This window comes from Herpailurus yagouaroundi, unplaced genomic scaffold, assembly GCF_014898765.1.
Source record: "Herpailurus yagouaroundi ecotype Mexico unplaced genomic scaffold, PumYag 28, whole genome shotgun sequence".
In the NCBI taxonomy this organism is placed as follows: Eukaryota; Metazoa; Chordata; class Mammalia; order Carnivora; family Felidae; genus Herpailurus; species Herpailurus yagouaroundi.
This window is the reverse complement of record NW_024412376.1, coordinates 41,633,226-41,657,387: the sequence shown is the minus strand read 5'-3', so window position 1 is coordinate 41,657,387 and position 24,162 is coordinate 41,633,226. Positions and strand designations below refer to the sequence as shown.

The 24,162-nt window shown below is 39.6% G+C and overlaps 1 protein-coding gene across 3 annotated transcripts in view; it reads left to right on the top strand.

Moving 5' to 3' along the window:
* ARHGAP10 (Rho GTPase activating protein 10) overlaps positions 1–24,162 on the top strand; it is a 339,539-nt gene that overhangs the window by 130,699 nt on the left and 184,678 nt on the right. For all 3 annotated transcript variants that reach the window (XM_040472772.1, XM_040472753.1, XM_040472763.1), the window contains 3 exons: positions 9,065–9,194; positions 12,416–12,522; positions 14,712–14,806. In XM_040472772.1, coding sequence (XP_040328706.1) covers positions 9,065–9,194; positions 12,416–12,522; positions 14,712–14,806 — 332 coding nt within the window. The remainder of the gene's footprint in view (positions 1–9,064; positions 9,195–12,415; positions 12,523–14,711; positions 14,807–24,162) is intronic.

Genomic DNA, 24,162 nt, shown 5'->3' with positions numbered 1-24,162 from the left:
GGAGAGAGAGAATCCCAAGCAGGCTGTTAGCACAGAGCCCAATGTGGGGCTTGAACTCATGAACTGTGAGATCATGATGTGAACTGAAACTGTGAACTGAAACCAAGAGTGATGCTTAACTGACTATGCCACCCAAGTGCCTTGATTAGTTCTGATTTTATTTTAGTTTTTTATTTATTTACTTTGAGAGAGACAGAGAGAGTGAGTGAGCATAAGTAGGGGAGGGGCAGAGAGAGGGAGAGAGGAGAGACAGAGAATCCCAAGCAGGCTTGTGCTGTTAGCACAAAGCCGGATGTGGGGCCCGATCGCATGAACCATGAGATCATGACCTGAGCCAAGATCACGAGTCAGACCTTCAACTGACTTACAACCAGTCGCCCCTAGTTCTAACTTGAAATTGTCTCTATAGGTGGTAGAAATAGCCTAATGTTGCTATGATTTTTCGGAATACTTTTGCAGACAGCTGAACACAGTGTTGTGAAAAGAACACTACATAGTTAGTGTAGAAGATAAATTATACTCCTGATTTTTTTCTTGTACCAACTGCCTATATAACTTGTGGAAATGTACTTTTTCTGTGTGGACATCATCTGTTAACTGTAGGGCTGGCCTGGGTGAGAACCTTCAGGCAGAACTGGATCCATAATTTGTGGGACCAATGTAAAATGGGAAGGCAGGGCCCTTATTTAAAAATGAATAATTTCAAGTCTCTGACAACAGAGCATTAAACCAAGTGTGTGACCTTCTGAGCACAAGATTCTTTGTGGTTGTGCAGACTACATGCCCATGAAGCTGGCTGTGCCTTAGTGTCTTGGGTGAGGTGGGATAGACACATTATCATCTCCTGTGGGCTTCACTGAAACTGTCCATGCACAGCTTGCTTGTGGATGGAAGTACTTTTGTAACAAGCCTGTATTGTAAGAGGGATCTAGTTGCCTTACATACACCAAAATAATTTCGAGAGATTAAATATTTCAATGTAAATGAGCCAATACTCAGTCATGAAATATTACAAGCAAAACTTAAAAACAAACTATCACTTAAAATGGTTCACAAGGGGCCCCTGGGTGGCTCAGTGGGTTAAGCATCTGACTCTTGATCTCTGGTCAGATCATGATCTCACGGTTCCTGAGTTTGAGCCCTGCATCAGGCTTTGTGCTGACAGCTTGGAGCTTGCTTGGAGATTCTCTCTTTTCCTCTCTCTCTCTGCCCCTCCCCTGCATGCTCACTCTCTCTCTCAAAATAAACAAACATTAAAAAATATTTAAAAAAAGGTTCACAAAATAACTTGGTTAAATATATTCAGAAGTTAGCTTACACACTTGAGAACAGCTTTCCCATAGAGAAGTGGGCAAAGAACAGTTTACTGGAAAATTTTTCTGTATCCTCTGGAATTTAAGGATTGTCATCAGTATTGCCCTGATACTGCTTCTCTAAATATTTATCTCTTTATTTTGTTGTGTTTCTGAGTCTGCTCCTGCAACTCTTTCAAGTAGAGCCTCTTCTTTGTGCCTCACTGGCAATTTTGAGAACACCTGACCAAGGTGTCTTTGCTGTTCATTTTTGCTTTAAGCTAATTCTTTTCCCTTCAGAAATTCCTGCACGTTTGAAACACATGGCACTTGTTCTGTGCTACCTGCTGAACATTTTTACTGTATTGCTGTAATTTGCTCATTTCTTGGCCATTTCTCTCATTCCCTCATGATAGCAGCTTTTAGTGTAAAAAAGGGAAAACGCTGGCTATATAAAACTACAAATTACAAAAAGGCATATTATTTTTATGCTCTGTATATTTGTGTATTAAAGGACATATACCCAAATATTAAAACCAAATCATAGTGTCAATTATCTCTGCACTATAATGCCATGGATGATTTTGGTTGGTTTGTAAGTATTTTACTATAGTAAAAAAAATCGCAAAATCATTTTATAATCAGAAAAAAGGTAAATGTTATCTAAAAATGAAAACAAGCTACTTTTCGTCTATCTGATTTCACCTTTTCTATTGTAAAAATGATCATACCTCTTTTACTTTTTATTATTTTGGAAGCAACTTATTCCTCATCCACTTTCCATAATCCAGAGTAATACATGGAAAGGAAAACAGAGCAAGATGGCTTTTAGAAGATAGATTTTCTATTTCTAGAAAAGTAGACTTCTATATCTGGAAAAATATAAATTGGATCAAAATTGAAGGGTATTTTAAAAAACTAAATTTAAACTTTTGTTATCTTTATCCCCAGAAGAATGTAGGGAAAGAGAGACTAGAATAGAATTCTTCCTAGAAGGAAATTTAATGTGAGAAATCTTAGGATTCATGGAGAATCCCCAGAAAATACTAAGAATAGTTAAGAAGATTTTAAGAATATGCCCAAATATTTTTGTTACAGTGTTGTGAGAAAAATAGAGCACTAAAATAATAAACTATGTTTTTTTCAAAAAGAGATTGGAAGTGATTGTGTAAAAAATACAAATGTGGTTGTGAGAAATAGGTTTATAGTCCTTTTTAATTGCTTTTGAACCTTTTCTTTTTGTAGTTTGTGCCCTTCCCTCTTTGTTTTAAAATCTTGTGGATTAGTTTTTGTATTCTGAAAAAAAAATTAAAAATACAGTTTCTCTTCCAATAAGATTTAAAAAAAAAATTTTTTTTAACGTTTTTATTTTTTTATTTTTGGGACAGAGAGAGACAGAGCATGAATGGGGGAGGGGCAGAGAGAGGGGGAGACACAGAATCGGAAACAGGCTCCAGTCTCCGAGCCATCAGCCCAGAGCCTGACGCGGGGCTCGAACCCACGGACCGCGAGATCGTGACCTGAGCTGAAGTCGGACGCTTAACCGACTGCACCACCCAGGCGCCCCTCTTCCAATAAGATTTAAAACAATAAATTGTCAGTTTGATAGTGAAGATTTCCTTTTATCCTCTGTTAGATGAGAATAATTGTGACTCTTGGGTGACTTACTTGTAACAGTAGTAGTCGTAGTAGTAATGGCAGCTAAATTAATTTTGTTACCAAGTGCCAGGTATTACCTGTGTGCTTTATTTGGATTATACACATTTAGTCTTTGTAAAAGTTCTATGATGTAGATTTTTTTTTTTATTCCTATTTTACAGATGAGGACAATGAGGATAATAACTTCCTGATATCATACCTTAAGGTCAGGGCTGACACTGGAACTTGGGCAGAATCACTCTAGAGGGTCATGGTGGTTAGTTTCATTTTCTGTATTCGGATACACATGGGTCACTCATGGTATTTCTGGGGTCAGTAAATAACAGGAGCTGGGAAACCTCTTGATATGGCCATTTGCTTGCCTACACCATAGCAACTTGTGGGTAACATGGGAGTCCCTTTAATTATAAGAACTCAGATTTAGGCCCCAATGTTGCACCTCAACTCACCCCTACCTCGCACCTGTTCTAACCTGTGTTCCCCTCACCCCCATGGAAGGTGTCTTATATGGATTTAGACTCGATCACCTATTCACTTGGGGTCTGTTGCATAACATTCCTTTTTCTGCCATCTCACATGAGGGGCGATATGAGAATTACAGTGAGGGTGTGTGTGTGTGTGTGTGTGTGTGTGTAGGTAGAAACTTACCCTTTATGTTATGTTCTTTTGCAAAGTTACTAAAGCAGGGCTTCATGGGGCCCACCCTGATGTTTTACAACTACTTCATGAAAGCTTCTTCATAATTTTTATTTTATTTTAAAGAGAGAGTATGCAAGTCAGAGAGAGGGGCAGAGGGAAAGAGAGAGAGATAATCTTTTTTTAAAAAATTTATTTACTTGAGAGAGAGAGAGCATGCTGGAGGGGCAGAGAAAGAGGGAGAGAAAATTGCAAGCAGGCTCTTCACTGGTAGTGCAGAGCCTGACTTGGGGCTCAGACTCACGATCCATAAGATCCTGACCTGAGCTGAAATCAAGAGTTGGCTGCTTAACCCACTGAACCACCCAGGCACCGAGAGAGAGAGAGAGAGACAGAGAGAAAGAAGAGAAAGAAAGAGGCTCCATGCTCAGTGTGGAGCCTGATGTGGGACTCAGCCTTTGCCTCTGCTTTGAAAGCTTTATTTCTGGGTATAACACTGTGAAAAGCTCCTTCTCCCCTTAATATGAGACTGAACCTGTGCTAATCTTGACTCACCGGTTTTCCAGACATACTCAGATGGGTGTGAGTTCCATCTTAGTCCCCAAACTGTTCTCCCAAATAGGTGATGTAATAAAGTGTTTAATTTAGAAGACTTTATTTAAGACTGGTTTATTTAGAAATTTATTTAGCAAAGCATGCAAGGAAAGGAAATAATACAGTGGTATATTGCTGACAATGGATAGCACTAGCCTAACTTAGAGGTTATTTTGAGGATTAAAACACCAAAAGTAGGGCGTCTGGATGGCTCAGTCAGTTAAGTGTCCGACTCTTAGATTAGCTCGGGTCATGATCTTGCAGTTGTGAGATTGAGTTCTGCATCTGGCTCCACACTGACAGCGTGGAGCCTGCTTGGCATTCTCTCTTTTCCTCTCTCTCTTGCCCTCCCTCCCTCTCTCTCGCTCAAATAATAAATAAACTTAAAGAAAGTAAATAAAACACCAAAAAGTGCTTTCAGTAGTGCCAGTCATAGTGTAAACACTGTCATGGTCACTTACTGTAGAATTTACAGCCTAACGTTATTATTTGATGATATCTTTTAATAGACACCGGAATTTAGAATTGGAGATTACTGGGTTCTAGCCATTCTATTATTTATGTTCAAAGTTTTAAAAAATACAATTTTAACTGCCATTCATAATTTACTTAAAATGGTAAAATCCTTTCCCTCCCTTCGCAGAGCACAGTCATAAGCATCTGAGGAAGTAGGACGATGAGGGCAGGGAGTACTCCATGGAGAGCCCTGCAGCAGGGAAAGTGGGGGTGATGGTATAGTGGGAGTGGGGAGGGTGTAGAGGCAGCCTGAAAAAGAGGTGGCTGGAGTAGAGATTGGTTGCATTGAGCAAATGTATTAATTGAGCAAATAAGTAAATAGATTGAGAGTAATGGGAACTAGATTTCTCACTATCTGAAAAGAAATATGCAAAATTTGGAAGGGATAGGCTAGAAAGAGACTGGAAGTATTGGATTGGAATTAGATTTACTGGTATGAACATGTGGGTTTTTCCAATATAGAGACATATAGAAATGACAGGTGTATGTGTGTGAAAACACGTATGTATGTGTACATACACACACACATCCGTATAGTTTTTCTATCTGCCAAGAAGACCCAGAAGCAGTGACAACCCCTTAGCTGTGAGCACACTGTGTTCAGATTTTGGTTTCTAAGTACTACACTCCAGTGAAAGGAATAAGGGCTTCTTTGGGGGATATGACTGATTTTAGGACTGGGACAGAGAAAAGTATAAGATGGACCCAGGACTCCTTTTTGAACCAGAAAGTAGGGGATCACTCAAGAAGACATATCAAAAGGTACAGGGGTCAGGTAGAAGGGGCCTCTGCTGGTCAAATGTAGGAAATTTGGGCATTAATATAATTAATGAGAGTATTGGATACAAATCACGACATAAATAGGAATATACATGTGTGCATGTGTGTGTCCCTGCTGGCATCTGTGCGTACATGGCATGCACATGTCTATATATGTGTGTATCTATGTACAGGCACACCTTGTTCTATTGTGCTTTGCCTTTTGGAGCTTCACAGATACCGCATTTGTTACAAATTGAATGTTTGTGGCAACCTATGTCCCACAAGTCTACTGGTGCTATTTTTACAATAGCAGTTGCTTACTTGGTGTCTCTGTCTCAGGTTTTGGTAATTCTTGTGATATTTGATACTTTTTCATTATCATTACATTTGTGATGCTGATCTGTGATCAGTGGTCTTTGATGTCACTGTCATAATTGTTTTGGGGTGCCACAGATTGTGCCTGTATATGATAGCGAACTTGAAGAATATTGTGTGTTCTGACTGCTCCACTGACCAACTGTCCTGCACCCCCATTCTTTCTCCCTCACCTCCGGCCTTCCTATTCCCCAAGACACAGCAATATTGAGATTGGGTCAGTGAATAAGCCTATAATAGCTTCTAAGTGTTCAAGTGAAAGGAAGAATCACACATTAAAGCAAAAGCTAGAAATGTTTAAGTTTAGTGAGGAAGACATGTCAAAAGCCCACAGGGGCTGAAAGCTATGTCTCTTGTGCCAAACAGCCAAGTTGTGAGCACAAAGGAAGCTTTCTTGAAGAAAATTAAAGGTGCTGCTCCACTGAACACATGAATAATACGAAAGTGAAACAGTTGTGGGGTGCCTGGGTGGCTCAGTTGGTTAAGCATCTGACTGGATCTCAACTCAGGTCTTGATCTCAGGGTCATGATCTCAGGGTCATGAGTTCAGGCCCTGCTTTCAGCTCTGTGCTGGGTGTGAAGCCTATTGGGGGAAAAAAAAGGTGAAACAGTCTTAATGCTGATACAGAGGAAATTTCAGTGGTTTGGACAGAAGCTCAAACTGGCTACAACATTCCCTTAAGCCAAAGACTAATCTAGAGCAAGGCCCTAACTCTCTTCAATTCCATGAAGCGTGAGAGGAGTGAAAAAGCTGCAGGAGAAAAGTCAGAAGCTAGCAGAAGTCGGTTTGCGAAGTTTATGGGAAGAAGCTGTTTCTATAAGAGAAAAGTGCAACATGAAGTAGCAAGTGCTGCTGGAGAAGCTGCAGCAAGCTATCCAGAAGGTCCAGCTGAGATAATTCATGAAGGTGGCCTCATGATACAGCAGATTTTCAATGCAGACGATGCCTGGCTTCAAAGGACAGGCTGGCTCTCTTGTTAGAGGCTAATACAGCTGGTGACTAAGTTGAAGCCAGTGCTCATTGACCATTCTGAAAATCCTAGGGCCCTTAAGAATTAGGCTAATTCTAGTCTTACCTGTGCTCTGTAAACGGAACAACAAAGCCAGATGCAGCACATTTATTTACAGCATAATTTACTGAATGTTTTAAGCCCTCTGTTGAGACCTAGATGCCATTAAGAACATTTGTGATTCATGGGAAGAGGTCAGAATACCATTATAAGCAGGAGTTTGGAAGAAGCTGGTTTCAACTCTTATGGATGACTTTGAGGGGTTCAGGACTTCAATGGAGGAAGTAACTGCGGATGTGGCAGAAATAGTGAGAGAACTAGAATTAGAAGTAGATACAGCCTGAAGGTGGGATTGAATTGCTTCAGTCTCATGATAAAACTTTAACAGAGGAGTTATTTTTATGTATGAGTAAAGAAAATGGTTTCTTGATATGGAATCTATCCTGGTGAAGCTGCTATGAAGATTTGCTAAAATGACAACAAAGAAGTTAGAATATTCCATAACTTTAGCTGATAAAGCAGCAGCAGGGTTTGAGGGGATTGAGTCCAGTTTTGAAAGAAGCACTGTCGTGGGTGAAATGGTACCAAACAGCACTGCATGCTGCAGGGAGATTTTTCATGAAAGGAAGAGTCATTTGATGTGGCATATATCGTTGTTGTCTTACTTCAAGAAATTGCCACGGTCACCCCAACCTTCAGCAACCACCATCCTCATCAGTCAGCAGGCGTCAACATCAAAGCAAGACCCTCCACCAGCAAAATGATTGACTCACTGAAAGCTCAGAAGATGGTTAGCATTTTCTTTTAGCAATAAAGTGGTTTTTATTTAAAATATGTGCATTTTAAAGACATAATTCTATTGCACACTTAATAGACTACAGCATAGTGTAAACAGAACTTTTGTATACACCAGAAAACCTAAAAATTCATGTGACTTGCTTTATTGCTATATTCGCTTTATTGCAGTGGCCTGGAACCAAACCCACAATATCTCAGAGGTATTTATGTGTATAAATATTCTACACACAGATGCACCTTCAGAAAGAAGTGAGCGTTGGGAGTTGTCACTAAGCAAAGTGACAAAGGAGGCAAATAAATAAAATCAGGGTAAGATGAGTATTAAAATGGGGACAAGAAATCCTGGAGGCTTGAGAAACAGGAAGGGAAGAGAGAACTGGCGTTAACAAATGAGTTCCACCCTCCCTGCAATCCTGTGTTTTGTTCTAGCACATAAAGTTTATTTTTTTAACTCTAAGCTTGTTTTTTTAAAATAAACTTCTGAAGATAAGTTTTCCCCTTTGCAGTCTGCATTTATCAGACTCCTCTTCTCCTAAAGAATGTGTACCATTCTACCACTTTTCTATTCTAGGACCCTCGGTAACCTCTTTCCTTGTAGGGAGGAGAGGGGAGGAATTTCAATAAAAATTTTTTTATCTCCGCTTGTCCACAGTTTCACATCAGCAGTTTTTTTGGTGTTAATACAATTATTTTAGAGTGTGGATGAAAGAAATGTCCAGAAACTTGGTGGTGCTGACTCATCATGCTTGCCTTGGTAATTTTGTCACTTCACCTTGCATATACGTTTTCAGGGTAGCCGTTTGACAGAGATATTGGCATGCTGAGTCTCCTGGGTTTCAGAAATGTGATTTGTCTCTTCAGATAGCAAAGACATTATTTGTACATGAAATTCCGCCCCCCCCTTCCTTTATCTGAGAAGAAATATCATTTCAACTGCAATTGCCATGACCTGGAGAAGATGACCTCATATTTATTAGTTTGCAGAGCAGAATTAAGTTTTTCAGATTCTGAGTACTTAATACTGCTGGTATATTAACAAAGAGTCAGGTTGATTGTGCAAAGGAAAGACTTCCAATATATTTTATGACCTATTTTTTTTTTAAATCTAAGATTTAGTAATATTGTGAGACATGGAGGTAGGAATTCTTACGTTGAATAACACAATTATTCTTGGTGTTAGAAAGCTTCGAAAGTAATCCCTACTTGGCTTATTAGACTCCTATTAGCTATTTTACCAGTAATATTTTTCTTTGAATGACAGTCTTAAAGAGACACACTGGAAGGGATGGGTATACCTTGAGAAGTTTATAGAAAAATTCTACAAATTTAATTATAGTTATCCAGAGGCTTAAAAATGTACATCCAAAACACATGAAAACTGAAAATATATATACATATATATATATATTTTATCTATTTCAGACACGGAATCGTTTTGAAGGAACAAGGTCAGAAGTGGAAGAACTTATGAACAAAATCAGACAGAATCCCAAGGACCACAAACGAGCAAGTCAGTTCACAGCAGAAGGCTACCTGTATGTACAGGAAAAAAGTAAGAGGACCCCAAGTAATGATGAATGACTGATGAAAAATTATTTTAAAACTCTTACTGTAATTACTCGATTTTTGGAATAATTATTCCTACCACTTCCTCTGCCCCCTCCTGTCCTAGAAGGTATGTTTTATATTTGGGGGGAAAGCACATTTCTGCTCTAGGGAGGGGACCCTGAAATGAAGAACTCAAGATGCACCCTGTTTTCTAGCTGCACCCCCAAATTCTGTACCATACTTTGCTAACGCTTGTGAGGATGCTGGAACATGGTGTAAGGCTGAAAGCAAGGCGAGGTATTCTCTTTTTCCTCCTTTCCCTTCACCCCCGTCCTTCTCACCTACGCATACACATAGGCACATTCATATACATATGCACACCCTCCTCCTCCCACAACTCCTTTTCCATGTTAAAGTCAAGAGGGACATATTCCTCCTATTCCTTCACGTCATTGCTTTCCACACCAATCTGAGATCATTTGTTCTTGCTAAAATTATCAGGGTGATTGCAGATGGCTATACAAAATATTCCTAGGTGGCATCCTAACTTATCTCACTGCATTTTTAGTATTGTTGCTCTCAGTGAATATGCAGTGCATAGAGTGTCCTTATTTTGAAAATTAAGGCACCTAAAAATTCTTTAAAACTTTTGACAGTTTGGTCTTATTTTAACTGTTCAGCTCTTAAACTTTACTTCTTCAACTGTAGAGCCCGAGTACTATGTGGTAGAAAGGAGGAGAATGTGAAAAGGTTTCTGTATTTGCTATCTTCCTGCCTCCCCACCCTTGACCGCCGTCAGAGTACTTAACAATTTTCACTGAGCGTGGCTGATTTACAGGACTTTAAAACTGATCACTGTAGTAGGAGGGCATACTCGTGGGCTAGCTATGGGATATCTGTGCTTCAAGTTGAAGCTAATGCATATGTAGTCGGCAGAGTGGTTGTTCTTTTTCTCTCTGTCCTTATGTAATCTGGACCTCCATACTCTTCACGTCTCATGAAGAGGAGTTACATGGTGAGCAGAACTCTATTTTTCTGACACTTCAGCTTTTTAATCTGTTTGTTCAATGAATTTGAAAGGACTAAATTAACATGTAGGGTAGAGACAGAAGGATAGAATTTTTGTATTATATGCCCAAGTGAAAATCACAGGAAACTTTAATTTTTAGATTCGTAACTGTTGCCCAGCTTAACTGGCTTTGAGAGGAATTGGGCTGAAACTAGTTGGAAAAACAGAATGAAAACAACAGTGGCACAATTCTCCTCTTGTTAACTGTGTGCCAGGCACTGTGCGAAGCTTGTTATACACCTCACTTAGTCCACTAAAAAACCCTATGAAGTGTATGGGGCTATTATTGCCCCATTTACCATTGAGAGAATGAAAATACCATTGAGAAAATAGAGAGGTAAATAATGTTCTTTAGATCATACAAGTCTGAATGCTGGCGTTGTCTGTCTGTGTCGTGCTCTCTAGTGTATTATCTGGACCATGGACGGTGTGAAAAGCCTATATGCTTGGGTCAGATGGGAGTCAGGAAAGGATGCTGGCTTAATTAGTGGGGAGACCTTGTTATGTGGGGCCAGAGACTCGGATTTGAGGTTAGGCTTTGTCATTTCTTGGGCATTTGGTCTAAGCTTAAATTTTTTTTTTTTTATTAAAAAGATAATACGCCATCCTCCCTCAACATTTTTTTCTTAGGAATGAAATATCTGTACAATATATTTTGAACCATAGAATAGGATACCAAGCTAGCTCTTCCTAATACACACACACACACACACACACACACACACACACACACACACACACACATATCCCAGTGGTTCCTGAATTCTGGTTTTTGCACTCATGATGGTCTGAGGTGGGATTACTGTGGTCTGGTAACCCCTTTCAGCCCTCTACTGTCCCCAAGACAGTGTGGTCAGTTTTTCCTAAAGCTTGGTGGATTCCTTTTGAATAAGTCCCTTTTTCCCTCCTAAGCTTGTCCTTCTTGATTTTTAGATATAGAAAGTTTACTTGTTTGTAGATGAAATTATGGTGACAACACAAGTTACTTACTTTTTATTTTTTTAATATAATTTATTGTCATATTGGTTTCCATATAGCACCCAGTGCTCATCCCGACAAGTGCCCTCCTCAGTGCCCATCACCCACTTTCCCCTCTCCCCCACCCCATATCAACCCTCAGTTTTCTGTATTTAAGAGTCTCTTATGGTTTGCTTCCCTCCATCTCTGTAACTTTTCCCCCCTTCCTCTTACTTTTTTAAAGTTTATTTATTTTGACAGAGAGAGAGAATGATCGCATGCATGTGAGTGAGCATGAGAGCAAGGGAGGAGCAGAGGGAGAGCGGAAGAGAGAGAATCCCCAGCAGGCTCCGTACTGAGCCTGATGTGGGGCTCAATGAGGTCATTACCTGAGCCAAAATCAAGAGTCAGATGCTTAACTGACTGAGCCACCCAAGAGCCCTGTTACTTTTTTTTTTTTTTTAATGTCTTTACTTGGTAAAAAGACAAAATTGTCAACCTCTGGGTGACCTAACTTGTGTTATAATTGTACTTTTATTGGCATGTGAAACTCAAGATTGCTAGGTACTCCTTATGTAGACCACTGTCTTCTAAGAGCTCTGATGGTGATAATATCGACTCTACAAGGGGTAAAGAGTGGTTCTGAGAATGTTCTGGTCAGATGTAGATAGCACCTCTCCGTTCTTCATTTTTCATTTTAAAGCTTACCTTTACAAAGCATCATTAGTAAGGGCAGCTACCTACCAGGGTGCTAGAGTGGACTCAGAACTCCTGAGATGCTAGATTCTGTGATTGTATCGTATTGAGAGGCCAGAACCGAATCCAGAACTATCACATACATTGAATGGAATCGTTGAAACCCTTGTGAACTCTTAATACCTAGAAATAAACAAAAAATACAGTTCACAATTAAGACATTTTTAGGTGTGAGATATAATGGTGTGGCAAACTGAGAAGTATGTCTTTGACTCACTGCTCTGTTGCTAAAAAGTATTGCATTTTCTCTCAAATGATCTCTCTCAGGCTTATTTTCCCTACTTTTTTTTTTTTTTTAATTGGAATCCACATCGTTGCTGGTTTGTTTCCTTGAGCTGTGTTACTTGCTGCTTATTTTTTTTTTCCTCTATAGTAATGCATTTGGCACTCTGTGTATCTGCTTATTTATGAGGAAAAAGGTAAAGATCTATTTCTTCTTGAAGGGCCTGCTCCATTCGGTTCCAGTTGGGTCAAACACTACTGCATGTATCGGAAAGCAGCCAAGAAGTTTAACATAATCCCATTTGAGCACAGATCTGGGGGAAAGCTTGTAAGTATTTGATTATGTATTTTTGTATTCTGTGTGACAGGTAGTTTTTTGAGGCTGACATTTTAATGGTGTATATATTCATTAATGGTAAATATACTGTATCTTGTTTTTAGGATTCAGATCTTTGTTTTCTTTTGTTCCTAAGTGAAATAGGCCAATAAATAACAGCCCTTGTGGTTTTTGAATTGTATGTGTGGGTTTTTATGGTCAGGACTAGAATCCTTTTATGTCCAGTATTATTAGAGGATGTAGTGAACACCTACGAGAAGCTTTCACGACTCAGTGTTCTGCCAGGTCAGTGTTCACACAGATCGGATGTGCGCACATGTTATTCACAGCCTGAAAACATTATACAGTAGGTAATCTATAATGAATCATATTGTTTTCCATTTAGATGTACAAAGTTCTCACTTAGGCAGTTCCCATTTATTTCCCACAGAAATAAGTAGCAAAACAACACGTGATAGCAAGAAAACCTTAGGAGTTTGCTGTGTAAAAATGATGATCATTATTTGGGTTTTAAATAGAAACTGCAACTCATAGCAATAATCTATAGTCTGGAGACAAAGCTCTTCCACCAGTATTGAATGTAATTGGTAACACGTTAAAAAAAAAAAAGGTGAACTCATTGCTTATCTGGGTGGATGGGTATGATTTTGCTTTGGTGAATACAGAATTAACCCAGGTTCACTTCTATTTACATATACTTTGCATCTTCCTGAAAAATGTTTAAAGCAGCTTATAATATAAACATAGTTATGTAATAAACATGGAAAATCAGGGCCGTGGAGAAGAGGAGGAAGTCAGGATATCACTCTTTTTTTTTTTTTTTCTAATGTTTATTTATTTATTTTTGAGAGAGCGAGAGTGCATGCTTGCAAACAAGGGAAGGGCAGAGAGAGAGAGGGAGACAGAGAATCCCAGGACTCCGAAGCAGACTCCGTGTTGTCAGTGCTGAGCCTGACACAGGATTCAGACTTACCAACCATGAGATAATGACCTGAGCCAAAATCAAGAGTCAGATTTAGCTTAACTGACTAAGCTACCCAGGGACTCTGTGAGGATATCATTTTTTTTTTTAAATTTCTTTTATGTTTGTTTATTTTTGAGAGAGCGAAAGAGAGAGAGAGAGAGACAGAGTGTGGGCAGAGGAGGGACAGAGAGAGAGAGAGGGGGAGACACAGAATCTGAAACAGGCTCCAGGCTCTGAGTTGTCAGCACAGAGCCCGATGCTGGGCTCGAACTCATGAACTGCGAGATTATGACCTGACCTGAAGTCGGACGCTTAACCGACTTAGCCACCTAGGTGCCCCCAGGATATCACTCTAAAAAGGCTGATGGGGTTAAGATTGAGCATGAGGGTTGAGTGTTAGTCACGAGTCAGGACTAACTCAAATGCTAAGATATGAGATGCCGTTCTGCTAAACCACCAAATAATAAAAAATACTTTTAGAATATAATGGCTGCTAATATTTAAAATATTGGCATATTTGAATGTTTGTTTAGTATTATTTGGAGATTCTTGTATTTTAGAAAATGTCAGAATAGTCTAGAAGTATATACTCAGAGTTCTTAACAGTTTTTACTCAGAACCCGTGTTCCTGCATTGCCTCTGTCTCCCTTGGATGGTTTAGTGAGGTAAAATAGTACTGTATTAAAACAAATTAAGATAAATTCAGGGTGATTCACTAAGGAAACAAAACCTACATTGAGTGGTCTAGCTTTTGATGATCACAGTAGCTGATCTAGGGCCCTTTGATACATTATACTTTTTAGGTAGATTCATATGGAATTGAAGTTTTTGTAGGTCAAAAATGGTCACATATTGACGATTTCATACAGTGTAACATAATGCGAATTAAAAACAAATTATTCTTTTAAAAAGTGCAGTAAGAGAATAACAAATATTCTAGCATTTGGAAACCATATCGTTAATCTGCCCTTTAAAATCAGTGCTCATGAGGTCTGGTTTAGTGTTACTGTAATCAGAGAAAGATCTAGAAAACCTTAAGGAAAAGAGGATGATGAAAATTAAGATTATACATAGTGTTTAAACTCGTTTGAAAGAGAACAGGATAAATGGACTTAAAATCTTGAAACTTGTGCCCCCTCCAACCCCAATATAGGATTCTTCAATATGTTTATGTTTATATTGTATTTTTGAAAATGTTAAAAATGATTATTTTCAGGGGGATGGAGAAGTGTTCTTTTTGAAAGAATGTACCAAGAGGCATACTGACTCCATTGACAGAAGGTTTTGTTTTGACGTGGAAGCTGCTGACCGGTAAGTTATTAGAATCATGCCACTTAAGGAAAGAAGCCTATAAAAAATGATTTAAAGAATGGAGGTTAATTGAAACTGAGGTTTCCTTGGCCTGAAAGAATGTTATCTTGTTACATTTCCAGGCTTTGTGTTCATTTTGACTTGTTAGTCTTTGTCCCTGTGTTTAGCTGTGGAGTGATAGCTTGCTCTCGGCTGGAGTTGGAGTTCTTCTAACCAGTAATTAAAAAATTACCTTGGAGCATTTCATCGTTGACCCAGGCCTGATAGGTGGCACTGAAAGAATAATGAATGAAACTGAGGAAGTAGGTGACATAGCTGACAAGAGATAGTGGGCTATTAATACAGAACAATATTCATTTTTGTGTGTGGGAATTTTCAGTGTGTATATTCTGTATGTGATGGAGGGTTGTAGGCAAACTATTCAAAGATTAGTTATTATTTCCCTTGTCATATGACTTTAAGTTATTATAAAAGAATCTTGGCTAGAGAGGAGGAAGTAAAAACAGAAAAAAGTTCGTCCGATAACATTACTGCTTGTCTGGCATTTACTTCTGTGTCCGATTGTACTAAGGAAAATCCTGGTACTTAGAGAATGTTTCTTTTGTAACGTCTCACAGTATGGTGGTTCCTTGCCAGTCCTGGTTTTGTCAACACTGGTCTTTAGCTAAGGCTGTTTCATAGTTGTATAATAAAAGTTTACAATATGAGACTTCTGTAACAAAAGTTCATTTCAGGTCAGATACAAAAGTAATTAATGCTTCCCCTTCCCTTAGAGGATGTGACCAAGTCTATGGGGTTGGTGCAGAGAGGGAAGAGCTATGCTTTACTTTCCAATAAATGGATTGAAGAGCAGGTGTGTAAAAGTGTGCCGTTAAGCACCATGATAAATTTGGTACCACCATGAAGAAGGCAGGTAGTTTAATAAGTGTTTTGCCAAGAGTGGGAAAAAAAATGAAAGAGGATGTCATTGCGGAAGATGTTAAATTTCAAGCCAGCAGGGGCTGGTTCAGATACCTTAAGACATTCAGGCTGTCTAGTATAACTTGAACATATGTGTGTATATGCCCATAGTGGGCATTTACTGAGTCCTAAGTGCCAGACAGTGCTCTCCATTCTTCCATGCTTTATCTCATTTTATCCTCATCACAGCCCTGTCAGGTAGGTATTATCCTTTTCATTTTATGATGGGAATCTGGAGGCATAGAGAGCTTGAGTGATTCTCCCAAGGGCATGTAGTTGGTAAGTGGAGGAGCTGAGATTTTGAGGCATTCTGAGATTTCTGAGAGGCATTCTGACTCTAGAGCCCCTTCTGCTTCTTAGCCACGATGTTGTAAGTGAGTATTACCATGTAATTGTGACATTACCTAAATAATTGAAAAAGGTGAATCAGCAGTGCTGTCTACTAGAAAATATGTAAATGTAGTTAATCTGATTTGCTTTGAAAGCAGGATACTCCTAGTACTTTCGTATATTGTTTTATTCCAGTTTGTATTGTTTTTGCCTAACCCTGTATTTTTTTCTAAGACCTGACCGTGCCAAATGTACTTGGTCAACGATGATGCTTACTATGATTGTAAGCACTTCCCACTCTTACCAGTGATCGATGAGGGATTACTGTGGAGTTACTTTCATTTATAAAGCAAAAGATAATGCCTTATAAATAGACTCTGAGAACTGGGGAAGACTTTAGAGGTGATTTGTTCTAGTGGTTTTTAAACTGTTTTATAGGGAACCCCCCTTTTCATTTTTTTTTTTATTTATATATGAAATTTATTGTCAAATTGGTTTCCATACAACACCCAGTGCTCATCCCAAAAGGTGCCCTCCTCAATACCCATCACCCACCCTCTCCTCCCTCCCACCCCCCATCAACCCTCAGTTTGCTCTCAGTTCTCAACAGTCTCTTATGCTTTGGCTCTCTCCCACTCTAACCTCTTTTTTTTTTTTTTTCCTTCCCCTCCCCCATGGGGAACCCCCCTTTTCAAATAAAATTTTATATTTATATGTATATGAAACAAAAAAGTTGCCTTACTAAAGTGGGGCAAGCGGCCTGGATCTGTACTCTTTCAGTTTCCTTCTTCTTGCAGACATCTCTAATTTGCTTCTGCTGACACCCAGAGCTGCTTTCTGTGGCAGGGGTACCGCTAGTCTAGATAGATGGTTGAAGAAAGGCAGACGGAGGATCTGATGTCTAGTTGGTGACTGATGAATTATTTGGAGTCAGCTGGGGTTGACACTCCTATTCCAGGCAGAGTGAATGGCATATCTGAGGGCCTGTAGGCAAGGGAGGGCGTGGCCCATTTGACATCCCCAGAGACACCAATGACACTGGAGCAGCCAGGAAGAGTGGGAGAAGAAGCTTGAGATGGGGGCAAGGGCCTGAGGTATTTTAGCTTAATACATTAAATGGTTTTAAGTAGAGTAGCAGGTGACATATTATACATTATATTTTTCAAGACTCACCCTGGCAGAGTAGAGACAGGTTCAAAGATGGCAACAATAGGGGCCCTGGATTAGTGTTGGTAGATGTGGAAATGGAAGCTAAGGGATCCATTTGAGGGAGATGTTTAGAGCTAAGTTTAGAGACAAATTGGATGTTGGAGTAGGAAGTGAAGTAAAGGAAGTGAAGGAAGGGAAGGTTTCTGGCTTAAGCAACTAGGTGGTGCCATTTACTAAGATGGAAAACCAAGGAGGACCAGGGATGGATGGAGGATGATGAATTCAGCTGTGGTCATATTGAGTTAGATTGTTGTGGGTCATTCAGTAAGAAATCCATTGGCACCTAGGACATTGATCTGAGGATTAATGCAACAGTCTGCATAACTTGAGCTACAGAACTTGGCAGGTACACAGTGCAGAAAGGTGAACTGGGGGAGAGAAAAGCTGCAGAGGGTAGGGAGCTGTTTTTGCAGACAGAGGATAGAGAAAGAGAATGGGGGAGAGAGTGGTGTGTAGGATTGTGCAAGAAAAGCACTCCCCCCCCCCCCCACAGTAGCTGGAGAGAGAGAGAGAGAGAGAGAAAGAGTGAAAACACTCACAGGGGACTGAATGAGAAGTCTGTTCCCCACAACCATTGGCAAGAAGAAAGCAGAGAGTTTCAGTACCACCAGGATTCTACAAACAGTGGAGCGCGGAGTCTGAAGCTCTGGAGCTCAGTGCCTGGTGGTGCTCTGGTGAGGAAGCAGGGAGAATCCCCAGGAGCAGCCATTGGAGTCTGTGGGGTCCGTGTGCCATAAGGGGAGAGGCAGTTTCCCTGCTTGCAGTGCATTTGGTAGAGGCCATAAACCTCCCCACAGGCAAAGGTCCCAGTGGACCCCAGAGAGCAGCCACGTTTGTTGGTATTGGGACAAAGATGCCAGAGTGAGGTGAAACCTGGCACTGACTGTGCTGTGGTTTGCCATAATCTCTGAACCTCTGACACTGCACAATCACAGGAATGTTTTGTGGGGCAAGCCGGCACCCAACCATTGCTCAGTGAGACCCTCCCCTAGAGAGTGAGCATGGGTCCAAGCCCCAGCGGTTTCTGGAGCATGTGGGTTTGAAACACAACCCCATCTGAGATAAAACTCTGGAGGGAGGTGCCGCCTAGCAGGCGGATGGCTTGGACATGGACAGGGTAGAGGGGGAAGTTAGATGGAGGCCTGAGACAAAGGAAGGGTGCCTGATTGTGGGTCAGTGAGAGCGGAGAGTTCCTGTGCCAGAGACTAGGGAGCTGGAGAAACCATTTTCACCTCTCCTGCGCAGGCGCACCACACTGATCCACTCCAGTAAGCTGAGCAGCACCACTTAGTGGAGAATGGATTCGTTACACAAAGTCCCACTGAACTGTTCCCTCCAAGCACATTCTCTAGAAGACCAGCACAAGTCATTCCATTCACTTAGTGTACAGATTATAGAGGGCTTCATAGTTTCAGTTCTAGGGGAAACTGGGTTTCATTCTGTTCACTGGTTCATTTATTTGTTCATTTTCTTTGCATCTGTTTTTGCTTAATTGTTTTTCTTTTTTTCTGTTTCTTCCTCATTCTTGGATACAGAAAGAAAATCTTATTTTTACTACTTTACTTTTTAGTTTTTTAAATTCTACTTCATTTTATTCTATTATATAATTATTTCTGATTTTTAAATTTTTTCTTACTTTTTTTTCCCTTTTCTTCTTTTTCTGTATTCTGTCAAGCTTCTTTCAACAAGCAGTGCAAAACATGTAGGATCCGTCTTCCTTTATTTGATTTTTGTTTTGTTTTTAATTTAATTTTTTATTATTTTTTTTCTTCCAAAATGACAAATTGAAGGAATTTACCCCAAAAGAAAGAAAAAGAAGAAATGACAGCCAGGGTCTTAACACAGATATAAGCAAGATATCTGAACTAGAATTTAGAACCACAATAATAAGAATACTAGCTGGGGTTGAAGAAAAGCATAGAGTCCCTTTCTGTGGAGATAGAAGAAATAAAAGCTAGACAGGATGAAATTAAAAATGCTATAACTGAGATGCAATCTTGAATGAATACCATGGTGGCCAGGCTGGGTGAAGCAGAGCAGTGAATCAGCAATTTGGAAGATAAAATTATGGGGAATAATGAAGCAGGAAAAAAGGGGGGAAACAAAGGTAAAAGATCATGATACAAGACTTAGAGAACTCAGTGACTTATTAAAAAGGAATAATATCCAAATCATAGGAATCATAGAAAATTAAGAGAGAGAAAAAGGGGCAGAAGGTTTATGTGAGCAAATTATAGTGGAAAACTTTCCTAATCTGAGGAAGGACACAGACCTCAAAATCCAAGAAGCACAGAGAACTCCCATTGGATTCAACAAAAACCGACCATCAACAAGGCATATCATTGTCAAATTCACAAAATACACAGACAAGGAAAGAATTATGAAAGCAGTAAGGGGGGAAAAGAGCCCTTAACCTTTATGGGAAGACAGATCAGGTTTGCAGCAGACCTATCCACAGAAACTTGGCAGGCCAAAAAGGAGTAGCAGGATGTATTTAACGTGCTGATTCAGAAAAAAATATGCAGTCAAGAATTATCCATCAAGGCTGTCATTCAGAATAGAAGGAGACAGAGAATTTCCCAGACAAAAACTGAAGGAGTTTGTGATGACTAAACCAGCCCTGCAAGAAATTTTAAGGGGGCCCTTTGGAGAAAAGACAAAACAAAAAAGAACAAAAGCAACAAAGGCTAGAAAGGACCAGAGAACACCATCAGAAATACCAACTCAACAGGCAACACAATGGTGCTAATTTCGTATCTTTCAGTACTTATTCTAAATGTTAATGGACCAAACACTTTAATCAAAAGACATAGGGTATCAGAATGGATAAGAAAACAAGATCCATCTATATGTGCTTACAAGAGACTCATTTTAGATTGAAAAGTGAGGGGATGGAGAACCATCTATCATGCTAATGATCATCAAAAGAAAGCCAGAGTAGCCATGTTTATATCAGACAAACTAGATTTTAAAATAAAGATTGTAACAAGAGATGAAGAAGGGCATAATATTGTAATTAAGGGGTCTTTCCACCAAGAAGATCTAACAGTTGTAAACATTTATGCCCCAAAGTGGTAGCACACAAATATATAAATCAATCACAAACATAAACTAATACATGATAATATCATAATAGTTGGGGACTTCGATGCCCCATTTATAGCAATAGATCATCTAAACTGAAAATCAACAAGGAAACAATGGCTTTGAATGACACCCTGGACCAGATGGACTTAACAGATATATTCAGAACATTTCATCTTAAATTTTTTTTTTTCAACGTTTATTTATTTTTGGGACAGAGAGAGACAGAGCATGAACGGGGTAGGGTCAGGGAGAGAGGGAGACACAGAATCGGAAACAGGCTCCAGGCTCTGAGCCATCAGCCCAGAGCCTGACGCGGGGCTCGAACTCACGGACCACGAGATCGTGACCTGGCTGAAGTCGGACGCTTAACCGACTGCGCCACCCAGGCGCCCCCAGAACATTTCATCTTAAAGCAGCAGAATACATGTTCTTCTTGAGTGCACAAGGGATGTTCTCCAGAATAGATCACATACTGAGTCAGAAATGAGCCCTCAACAAATACAAAAAGATCAAGATCCTACCTTGTATATTTTCAGACTATAACACTATGAAACTTGAAATCAACCACAAGAAAAAATTTGGAAAGACCATCAATACTTGGAGATTAAAGAACATCCTACTAAAGAATGAATGGGCTAACCAAGAAATTAAAGAGGAAATTAAAAAGTACATAGAAGTCAATGAAAATGAAAACACGACAGCCCAAAACCTCGGATATGGCAAAGGTGGTCATAAGAGGGAAGTAATCCAGGCCTTCCTAAAGAAGGAAGAAAGGTCTCAAATACACAACCTAATCTTACATCTAAAAGAGCTGGAAGAAGAACAGCAAATAAAGCCCTAAAGCAGAAGACGGGAAATAATAAAGATTGGAGCAGAGATCAACGACACTGAAATAAAAAAGAACAGATCAATGAAACCAGGAAGTAGTTTGTTGAAAGAATTAACAAAATTGATAACTCCCTAGCCAGATTGCTCAAAAAGAAAAAAGAAAGGACCCAAATAAAGAAAATCATGATTGAAAGAGGAGAGATCAAACCAACACTGCAGAAATACAAATAATAATGAGAGAATATTATGAGCAATTATATGCCAACAAATTGGGCAATTTGGAAGAAATGGACAAATTCCTAGAAATGTATAAACTACCAAAACTAGATCATTAAGAACTAGAAAATTTGAACAGACCCATAATCAGTAAAGAAATTGAATCAGTAATCAAAAATGTCCCAACAAACAAGAGTCTGGGGCTGGATGGCTTTCCAGGGGAATTCTGCCAAACATTTAAGGAAGAGTTAATAACTGTTCTTTTGAAGCTATTCCAAAAAATAGAAATGGAAGGAAAACTTTCACACTCCTTCTACATGGCCAGCATTACCTTTTTTTTTTTTTTTCCAACGTTTATTTATTTTTGGGACAGAGAGAGACAGAGCATGAACGGGGGAGGAGCAGAGAGAGAGGGAGACACAGAATCGGAAACAGGCTCCAGGCTCTGAGCCATCAGCCCAGAGCCTGACGTGGGGCTCGAACTCACGGACCACGAGATCGTGACCTGGCTGAAGTCGGACGCTTAACCGACTGCGCCACCCAGGCGCCCCAAGGCCAGCATTACCTTGATTCCAAAACCAGACAAAGACCCCACTAAAAAGGAGAACTATAGACCAATTTCCCTGATGAACCTGGATGCAAAAATTGTCAAGATACTAGCCAACCGGATCCAACAATACATTAAAAAATTATACACCACGATCAATTGGGATTTATACCTGGGAGGCAGGGCTGGTTCAATATCTGCAAAGTAATCAGTGTGATATATCACATGAATCAAAGAAAGGATAAGAACCACATGATCCTCTCAATAGATGCAGACAAAACATTTGACAAAATACAGCATCCTTTCTTGATAAAAACCCTCAAGACACTAGGGATAGAGGATCATATCTCAAGATCATAAAGGCTATATACGAAAGACTTACTGCTAATATCATCCTCAATGGAGAAAAACTTCAAACTTTCCCTGTAAGGTCAGGAACACAACAAGGATGTCCACTTTCACCACTGTTATTCAACATAGCATTGGAAGTCCTAGCATGAGCAACGACACAATGCAAAGAAATAAAAGGCATCCAAATCAGCAAGGAGGAAGTCAAACTTTCACCCTTCGCAGATGATGTGATGCTCCATGTGGAAAACCCAAAAGACTCCACCAAAAACTGCTAGACCTGATTCATGAATTCAGCAAAGTTGCAGGATATAAATTCATTATAAAGAAATTGGTCACATTTCTATACACAAAAAATAAAACAGCAGAAAGAGAAATTAAGGAATCGATCCCCTTTACAAGTGCACCAAAAACCATAAAATACCTAGGAATAGACCTAACCAAAGAGATGAAAAATCTATATACTGAAGACTATAGAAAGCTTATGGAAGAAATTGAAGGAGACACAAAATAATGGAAAAACATTCCATGCTCATGAATTGAAAGAACAGATATTGTTAGTGATGATACTTCCCAAAGCAATTTACATATTCAGTGCAATCCCTATCAAAATAATACCAGCATTCTTCACAGAGCTAGAACAAACAGTCCTAAAATTTGTGTGGAACCAGAAAAGACCCCGAATAGCCAAAGAAATCCTGAAAAAGAAAACCAAAGCTGGAGGCATTACAATTCCAGACTTCAAGCTGTATTAGAAAGTTGTAAGCATCAATACAGTATGGTACTGGCACAAGAACAGATGCATAGATTAACGGAGCAGAATACAGAACCCAGACATGGACCCACAATCATATGGCCAGCTAATCTTTGACAAAGCAGGAAAGAATATCCAATGGAATAAAGACAGTGTCTTCAGCAAATGGTGCTGGGAAAACTGGACAGTGACATAAGAATGAACCTGGACCACTTTCTTAGACCATACACAAAAATAAAGTAGATGAAAGTCCTGAATGTAAGGCAGGAAGCCATCACAATCCTAGAGGAGAAAACAGGCAACAACCTTTTTGACCTTGGTCGCAGCAGCTTCTTACTTGACATATCTCCAGAGGCAAGGGAAATAAAAGCAAAAATGAATGATTGGGACCTCATCAACATAAATAACTTCTGCACAGCAAAGAAGACAATCAGCAAAACTAAAAGGCAACCAATGGAATGGGAGAAGATATTTGCAACTGACATATCACATAAAGGGCTAGTATCCAAAATCTATAAAGAACTTATCAAACTCAACACCCAAAAAACAAATAATCCAATGAAGAAATAGGCAAAAGATATGAATAGGCACTTTTCTAAAGAAGACATCCAGACAGATAACAGATGCATGAAAAGCTGCTCCACATCACTCATCATCAGGGAAATACAAATCAAAACCACAATGAGATAGCACCTCACACCTGTCAGAATGGCTAAAATTAACAATTCAGGCAACAACAGGTGTTGGTAAGGATGCAGAGAAAGAGGAACCCTTTTGCACTGCTGGCGGGAATGCAAACTTGTACAACCACTCTTGGAAAACCGTATGGAGGTTCCTCAAAAAACTAAAAATAGAACTACCTTGTGACCCAGCAATTGCACTCTCATATATCTACCCAGAAGATACTGAACAGGTATACTGATTTTAAGGGACATATCCACCTCAATGTTTATAGCAGCACCATTGACAAATAGTCGTAGTATGGAAAGAGCCCAAATGTCCATTGACTGATGAATGGATAAAGAAGGTCTGTGTGTGTGTGTGTGTGTGTGTGTGTGTGTGTGTGTGTGTGTGTGT